Raw genomic sequence first — 9161 nt, 5'->3', positions numbered from 1 at the left:
AATTAATCGTGGGGAGTGAGGAGAGATGGCATTTGTGGACCCATGAATACTAGCCCTGGAAGAAGAAGAACCGAAACGGGAATTGAGAACAACAGCTGATGCCCGTCGGCTAGTTTTGTCTTATTAATTCCATTTCTGGACACATGGACTGCCTTTCCCCTGATTGTGCACTCTCCATTCTTGATTGTGTATTTATATGAATCAGTGACTGTTTTTTGCGACAGACTTCCCTGGTTTGGAGTAAATTCTGTGAATTATCTAGTATAACTGAATGAATCTTGCATAGCATCTTGCACAATTTTGCACCTTTGCACTTTAATTAAATAATTCTATATATATTACGATTTTCATTGCTCTCCGGTTTGTGTTTTTTTTTGTATGTAACCAGAGGCATGAGATCTGGTTTCTGCAATTCTTAGAGTCTCTCTGCACAAGACATCTTACACGAGAATGCTCAAGTGTAGGAAGACACAATGCTAGCTGGGAAGCTTAGTTTCACCTCTCTACAGAGCTGGCAAAGATCACTTTTCAGAGGGTTTGTTAATTTCCTCTTCGCCTCCCTGAAGGATTTGTCAATTTCACCACTCCTTCAGGAAACCCTCTGAGGAGCGATCTTTGTGGGTTCTGTAGAGAGGTGGAATCGACAGAGCCTTTGGCTCTGTCTTTTTAAACTACACTTCCCGGCTAACATTGTGTCTCTCTACACTTGAGCGTTCTCATGTAAAATGTCTCACGTAGAGACTCTTAGTCTGTGGCCTTGGATAAGCTGGCCTCCAGGACTGGCCCAAGACACAGCCGGTTATTTTTTATCTTGTGTTTTTCCACTGGCTTTATTGCATTTTGATGGTTTTATCCTATTGCTGCAAGCCATTTTGGGTCTCTGAGGAGAAAAAGTGGGGAGTATATCTTCTAAGAGGATTGAACCTCGGAACTTCTGCCTGCAAAGCAGATGCTCTACTCCTGAGCGAAGACCTCACCCCCCTCTCTCTATCAGCCAACTTTGAGCTCAGCCTCTGGATTTGAATGGAGGTAGGATTGTGGAGATCAGTGAATATATACACAACTGTTATGCTGATTTCTGGAAGATACTGTAATGTTGGAACCATGTGCTATGCTGAATTTACAGCCCATTTTACTGTTGGAGGAGAAGGCTCTGGGGCTGAAGACAGAGTGAAAACATTTGGTTTATAGACCTGCCAAAGTGAGGGGGTGTAAGAAATAAATCTTCCCAAAAAAGTTTTTGCAACTTTATTGAAAACTATTTTCATGCTACTAAATATAGCCGAATACGGGCAAACACGCAAAAACATTTGTCAGATAGATTACTTGCAAGCCTTATAACTTTGAGTTTTGTCTGCACTAAGCCATCACGGCAACAGGCAAGATTCAAAATGGTCTAGCACAACTCCACATCCTTCCACTATACCAACTGAACAGTTGCCGTATCTATTTTTTCATCCTGTGTACAGGTTGCGAATGTCTACCGAATATGCAACGGCTACTGAAGGTTCCCTGACAAATTTTTGCAGGCACAACAGAATCAGAAATGGGATATGAATTTTCTGGCACATCCTGAATTTTTAACATTTTGAGGCTATAGGGACAGTTTGAAAAAAAGGACTAAATTACGCCATGGGCTGCAATCCCAAACACTTTCAGGGACAAATAGTGAAATCCTACGCAGAAATCCTTACTCCAGTCTAAGCCCATTGAAATCAATGGGCTTAGACTGGAGTAACTCTGCTTAGGATTACACTATAAACCTGTTAAGCTATAAATGAGAAAATGAATTGTGATGGTGTGAGGAAGTGCATCTTTTGAAGTTATCATTTCAAAAATGTTTCAGAAGAGCATTTCAGCAAACCCCATGGAAACGGATCATGCGGTTGCCCGGCTCGCTACCCTTCTCTGAACTCTTTGTTGAATAAACAAGTGTTCCCTTTTGTCAGATTTTGAAAGGCATGCAGTTGTGTTGGCAAGGAAATCTGGACCTTTGTCATGTAGCTCCTAATTTTGTACACTTTGAGAATTTTCTGTTCAACATTGTAGATCTCCTGCACTGGATCCCTCGGATCTGTTTGGCTAATGACGGTAATTTCCTCCCATGGATGGAGCCATCTCCTGACACAAGACACACTTTTAACAATCTTGCCTGTTTTTGCACGAAGGCAAAACTGGAAATTTTAATAATCTGCACAGATATGGAGGTGTTGGTCTCTCTATTGTGGAATATGCAAAGAGTCCAAAAAAAGATGAAAATGAAATGTTCTATTTGCTGTAGGCCACCTTCTCTTCTGGAGGCTTTGTCTGAGTGGATTTAGGAACGGATTCTCCAGCCAATGGGTCGCTCGCTTTGCTTGTGATTGGCTGATCTCTTCTGCCTGAAATTATAATGCCAAAAAAAGAGAGACATCAATCAACAAAAATCACAGACAGCAACAATTCTTCGCTGAGGTAATAAGCTTCCCTCCAATATGCTTCACGAATTATCCATCCATGTAAATATGTTAGGCAGCCGTCTGAGAACACTCTGTGGCTGGTTTGCTGTCATTTAATAGCCTGACCACAGACTGCATTGCAGAAACGATAGGTCATGTAACGCCAGTTCAATTGCCTGTGCATTTGCTCAACATACATTCCAAGTGAAACGCTGCCGCAGTTATTGGGTAAAGCATCTGATATACTAATAGCCATGCGGCCCTGATCTGAGGATACTTAAATCCGAAGAATGGAGCCATGAATGGACAAGACAGATCTTCTGACATACCTGAAAAATGCCCCAGATTTGCAGAAAAATCTGAAGTCTAAATATATATATATATATCGGGAGGGGTTTAAAACTCAAGAATGATTAGTAAAGCTCCTATAGTTTTAAGAATCAGATGATGTCAGTCCTTGGCAAGTAGATCCCCAGGTTCTCCACAGCAATCACACAGGTGCATTGGTTGAAGTAACTTATTAGAGATCTATCAGGTTCAAGGTGCTCAGACAGTGAAATTGGCAGAAGTGATGTATTGAGGGAAAGCATGGTTAGTTCTAGGTTAAGGTCCCACCCCCAGATTAGTAGCCTGTTGGAATTCTGGCGCAAACGCCAGAGACAAAAAGTATCAGAGTTTGGACTACGATAAGCAACAATAGCAACCTGGGAATGAAATCATCCTTGTTCTCAGGGAAGATACATTTCAGACTGGCTGCATCTGGTCTCAAGGCCATTGGCCGCAGAAATGGAACTCCCAAATAACAGGCATTGAATGGCACTCAGAACTCTGCATAATGTCAGAGGACCAATAGGTTGCATATAACATACTCATGGCGTGTACTGCAGGCAGGCACACATGACAGATGCCCTCAGTTGCTGTTGGAAATGCTAGGCAACCATTGGCCAGTATTCTAGGCTTGGTTTCTGTCAATAAAAGTCAGGAGAGGGGGGCATGGCTGTATCCAGGGCTCTTTTGGCCTTTGATGAAGAACTTATTGGAGTCAGGCCCAGAAGCAACCACCGGGCAACTGGATACCATGTGACTCACTCAGACCTGGTTGCTTGCCATTGTTCAACAGCACCCCCCCCCCCCCAAAAAAGCCAGTGTACTGTGGTGTTGAGAGTTTCAGAGTAGGATGTGGGAGACCCAGGTTTAAATCCCCTCTCTGCTGTGGAATCTCACTGGGTGACTTTGGTCACACACTTTCAGCCTAACCCACCTCTCAGGGTTGTTGTGAGGATAACCTGGAGGCAAGGAGAATGATGTAAGCTGCTCTGGGTGCCCATTGTGGAGAAAGGCAGTAAACAAATGAAGCAAATTAATAAATAAGAGATGAAAACGGGGGACAGGCAAGAGATAAGTTGTTTAGTGGGTTTGAAGGCGAGCAGGATGCAGGGAAAGGTGAGCTTATGGAGGGGGCCAGGAGGAGGGAAAAAGGGAATGGTTTTGGGAAGGGGATACAGAGAAAAGTGAAGTACCCTCCACAAGTCCTTGCAGATTCTCCACCATGCAACTGAGCCATAGGGGAGAGGCTGCTGGTGGAATGTGTGAAGATGAGGGCAGACAAAAGTGGGTGGGAAGAGAGAAGGAAGTAGAAAAAGGGGGATAGTCTATAGGGGACAGGGAAGGGAAAGAGGACATGGTAGGGGAGAGGAAAATGGGATGCCTCCTGCAAGTCCTTGTGGGTCCCCCACTTGTAGTTTCAGAATTCTTAAATCTGAGGTTGCATCATCACGAATAGGTTGCCTAGAACCTTCAGGTTCAAAAGCTTGCAAGGTTCCTTTCTAAATAGTTACTGGCTTCTAGAGGAACAAATCCATCTCTCTTCATGCTCACAGTTCACAGAAGGAATTCTCATAGCATCTACCACAGCTAGCCAGCGGTGAGACATGCAATGGGCCAGGCATGCGGCAACGCACCTGACTACCACTTGCAACTGGCGGACCTGTGTGTGACTCTCACAAAAGGATGAAACAGTTAAGGTTGGGAAATTCCTGGAGATTTGGGGATGGAGCCTGGGGAGGGTGGAATTTTGGGAGGGAAGGGACCACAGCAGGGCAGGATGCCGTAGAGTCCACCCTCCAAAGCAGCCATTTTCTCCAGGGGAACTAATCTCTGTAGTCTGGAGATCAGTTGTAATTCTGGGAGATTTCCAGGCCCCACCTGGAGTTTGGCAACTGTAGAAACATCCCTGAAGCTCCCCCCCACCCCAGAAACGGCACCATAAAATGTCTACTAGGGTCCCTCCCACCAATGAAGAGATGGATCAGACCATATAACTTCATGTCCTAAAAACAGAAATGACACATCCTTTGTGCACGTTGTCACATGGCAAGGTTCGTGCACAGTGATTGCACTTACAGCCTGAAGAAGCTTTGAGCGTCTTGACGTAATCAGACCAGAACGAGCATTCGGCTTTTCTCAACTCTTTGCGGTTCTTTAGAGAAGCAGTGAATTCTTTATAATTATCTCCACCGGTATCTGCTCGGAACATAGGCCAGGGTACTGCGTGACCAGTTGCTTTTCTTGAGAATGCATAAGGCCTGTTAGGATTTCTGCAGAAAAGAACAGGAACAGCTATTAGATACCCAACTGTAGTGTCAACAGCTATGCAAATGTGACTCAGACCTCAAAGCACAAACTTGTTCTTCTTTGCTCTACTGACATTGACTGGAACGGGCAAATGGTGGGATTCCCAGTTTGTGTTTAGATTCTAACCCAGCAATGTGACTGAAGACTGCAAGCTTATTAGCAGCTTCATCTTTCCCCTAAAATTTAATCCAATGTGTGCTGATAGATGTCCAGGGACAGTAGCAACCGGCACTCCAGACTCTGTAGCCCTTGTCTCCCAGCGTCCTCAACCCACCTCCCAACCCCCCACGAGGGCTCTGGCTCACCTGCCAGTCCTGCAGTAAATTCCCAGCATTGTACCAAGCAGCACATAGCAGACAGCACATGGCCCGACCAACCACACCCTGAGCTGGGCGAGCAACGCGTCTGCAGGACATCTCCTTCAATTGGAATTTGATTTGTTGTGTTTTGACTCACTCCGGTCTGGCTTTCATTTGTTCCACTTTATTGGAACTCACTGAAAAGTTCATCAGCAGCAGATCAGGGCCAAAAAAATGTATCTAGCAAACCAGCTGAACTGTCTTGCAGCACAGTGCACTTTGGTTTGGCTAGCCTGCTTTAATCGCAACCACACTGTACGGAATAGATCCAGAGGAGTTAGCCATGTTAGTCTGCAGTAGCAAAATCGAAAAGAGTCCAGTAGCACCTTTAAGACTAACCAACTTTACTGTAGCACAAGCTTTTGAGAACCACAGTTCTCTTCGTCAGATGCATCTGATGAAGAGAACTGTGATTCTCGAAAGCTTGTGCTACAGTAAAGTTGGTTAGTCTTAAAGGTGCTACTGGACTCTTTTTGACACTGTATGGAAGACATCTATGAAGGTGGAGCAGGTAAGCACAGAAACAGTTTTATAAGGAGTTAAAGTGAGCCAGTGGCCTCAAGTTGTAGATTTCGGGAAGTAGCATCCTTCATACCACCCTTGCCTCACCCTCCTCACCCCCTCTCTCCTCTCCAACACCCAGGAACTATTGCAGCAATTGCCCCTTCCCGCCTCACTCCTCTCCAGGCCACTTTAAACACAATGTTGTAAGATATACAAGATGAACAGAGCTTCCCAAATGTTCATGAGACTGTGAGAGTTTGGGAAATTAGAACTTTCAAAACTCTCAGAAGAGTGAGAGTTTGTGAAAACCTATTAAGCATATGTGTCTTTCTGTGCTGTATAAAGAAGCCTGAAGGGGTTGCAGTGCGGAAGAGTGTTAGTAACCCAAGGCATGGCCAATAGAAAGAGGCAGTGAGTTTCTACACGAGACACCTTGGTGTGTGTTTGTCAAGTGTAAGGAGATGCAATGTTAGCCTGGAAGCGTACTTTAAAAGACAGAGCCTGCAGAGATCATTCCTCAGAGGGTTTGTCAATTTCATCTTTGCCTCCTGGACGGCTCTGTCAATTTCACCTCTCCAGTCTAAAACTGTGTAGGATCACAACCAGAGGGCAACGAGGAATGGAAACGGGCTGGAGTTGCCTTCCAGAGCTGGGCTTGGACCTGGAGAGGTTATAATAGGCCCCTTCAGACAACTCCAGTGTACAGCAAAGCCTTTGCCCTGCTGCTAGCTCTGTCTTTTTAAACTATCCTTCCCAGCAAATATTGCATCTCTCCACACATGTTCTTCATGCGTCAGATGTCTTGTGTAGAGAGACTCTGTGTGCTGGGATGCCTTGGGTACTTCTTTCCAAGCTGATGTTTTGGAATCTGATCTTGAGATCCTTTGAGATCTCCTGAAGAGCAGCTTGGCTGGTTGCATGCAGATGGTTTTGGACGGAGGCATCCAGTTCTGTCGTGCACGCAAGCCTTCTAACGCACAGCTATTAACTTAATACTCACCCAGATCTTATGAAGTTGGCCAGGTACTGCATTACGGCCAAGGAAAGAGTCTTCTCTTCCAGACTGTATCGGTTTCCGTATTGGGGGTAGAAGGGCAATCCAAAAAAATACTGAATATCCGGCGAGAGCTCCTGGCTTGAACTGAAAACAAAGCAAACAGTTTTTAAAGAAAGAAACCGAGAGAGAGAAAGTATTAAATAACATAATTACTGTGCTTATTTTGGAAGGGGAAAAGAAAGAAATCAGGTTGCATGGAATGGTGGCCATATAATTATGAAGAACAGACTTGATCAGAAGAGCCTTAGAAACCAACTGGATTTCCAGGTCTTCAGGAAGCCTATAAAAGAAAAGGGTGAGATTAATGCTACAGGTGTCTCCATATGTGAGAAAGCTCAGAAGAAAATATTTTGCAAGATGTTCCGGAGGCACTGATCTACAATAAAATTCATGGTAGTTAATCCCAGAGCAGGGTAGTGGTTAATCCATTCATTAGATAATACGGCAACCAGACCCACAGTCCGACACCCTCTCTTATTGATTTGCATTTGGCCACTGGTATTTCCTCTCCCTTTTTTCCCAAAGATGTGTTTCTTCCCAAAAAATTAATTTCCCCCAGACTAGATGTATGGGTTTTCAAGGTAAGAGATCAGTTAAAGGAGATTAGTTAAAGAAGGAAGTGCCAAAGCAGGATAACAGCTAGCTGGAGATCAAGAAGACAAAGGAAGTGACCACTGAGGAATTACACAATTTTAAAGCTGACAATGAGGAAATAGTTCAAGATTTTCTATTCCTTGGTTCAATCATCAACCAAAAGGGAGACTGCAATGAAGAAATCAGAAGAAGATTGAGACTCGGAAGAGCAGCTGTGAGGGAGCTAGAAAAGATACTTAAAGATAAAGATGTCTTTCTGGGAACCAAGATCAAAATAATCCAGACTACGGTGTTCCACATTACTGTGTGTGGATGTGAAAGTTGAACAATGAAGAAAGCTGAAAGGAATAAAACTGATTCATTTGAAATGCGGTGCTGGAGGAGAGTTTTGCAGATACCGTGGGCAGCCAAATAGACAAATAAGAGAGTACTAGATCAAATCAAGCCCGAATTCTCCCTAGAAGCTAAAATGACAAAACTGAGGCTATCGTACTTTGGTCACATTATGAGAAGACAAGATTCTCTAGAAAAGTCAGTATTGCTAGGAAAAGTGGACGGCAGCAGGAAAAGAGGAAGACCTAAAACGAAATGGCTTGACTCAATAAAAGAAGCCACGTGCTCCAGTTTGCAGGATCTGAGAAAGTCTGTTAATGATAGGCCATTGTGGAGGTTTTTCATTCACAGGATTGCCACAGGTCGGAGGTGACTTGATGGCACATAACACACACAGATGTATGAAGATGTCAAAAACTTTAACTGGGGGAAGGTAGTTGCAGAAACTTTCCACCTTATGTCCCCTAATGGGTAAGAAACCATAACCTGCTAGCCCTTAAGTGAGCAAGGTATCATGGGAGAGCAGCCTGAATGGGAAGCGAGGGCTTGTATCCAATAACATTCATGAATGGAGTGTGGCCTTTCTGATTCCTCTGCCTGCCACAAGCCACTCAGCCCTCCCCCCCAAATGTTGTGCCTGGAAGTCAGCAGACCCCTATGAAGAGTGTAGAGGGCAGAGTGAGAGTCTGCATTGTGAAGAGTGGTGGTGGAGAGTGCCCTCAAGTCATAGATGGCTTATGGTGACCCCTGGTGAGGTTTTCATGGCAAGAGATGGTTTGCCATTGACTGTCTCTGCTTAGCAGCCCTGGTCTCCCTTGGAGGTCTCCCATCCAATTACTAACCAAGGCCGACCCTGCTTAGCTTCTGAGATCTGATGAGATCAGGCTCACTTGGGAGTTGGAAATTCCCCAAGAACACACGCACAATGGAAGCCCTTCTGTTACTGGAACCATGTGATAGGATACAAACCAACAAGCTGGAATCCAGAGTAGATATTTCTGTGAGCACAAGGATTTCCACACACAGCCCATGATTTCCCCACCTCCTCCCACTGCAGCAGCCCGAAACACCCCCTAGAATTCTGTTCCCAGGGGTCCCCTCCCCCATAGAAGAGGATTTTGAGAGTATTTAGGGCTGCCAGGGGAGGAGGGGAAATCATGCCCCATGGGCAGAAATCCTTGTGCATGTGGAACCATCTAGCCGGGATCCAAGCCAATGTCCTCCTTGGTTGTTCTTGAGTGG

At 44.8% G+C, this 9161-nt stretch overlaps 1 protein-coding gene across 1 annotated transcript in view; it reads right to left on the bottom strand.

The window, feature by feature from the left end:
• Positions 1-1785: 1785 nt before the first annotated feature.
• TG (thyroglobulin) overlaps positions 1786-9161 on the bottom strand; it is a 224437-nt gene continuing 217061 nt past the window's right edge. Inside the window, exons 47-49 of the mRNA XM_054985907.1 lie at positions 6936-7076; positions 4842-5035; positions 1786-2381 (exon numbers count right to left, since the gene is read on the bottom strand). Coding sequence (XP_054841882.1) covers positions 2269-2381; positions 4842-5035; positions 6936-7076 — 448 coding nt within the window. The 3' untranslated portion in view covers positions 1786-2268. The remainder of the gene's footprint in view (positions 2382-4841; positions 5036-6935; positions 7077-9161) is intronic.

The sequence above is a fragment of the Eublepharis macularius genome, chromosome 7 (assembly GCF_028583425.1).
Source record: "Eublepharis macularius isolate TG4126 chromosome 7, MPM_Emac_v1.0, whole genome shotgun sequence".
Classification (NCBI taxonomy): domain Eukaryota; kingdom Metazoa; phylum Chordata; class Lepidosauria; order Squamata; family Eublepharidae; genus Eublepharis; species Eublepharis macularius.
The sequence above is the reverse complement of the archived record's forward strand: the minus strand, read 5'-3'. Positions and strand labels throughout refer to the sequence as shown.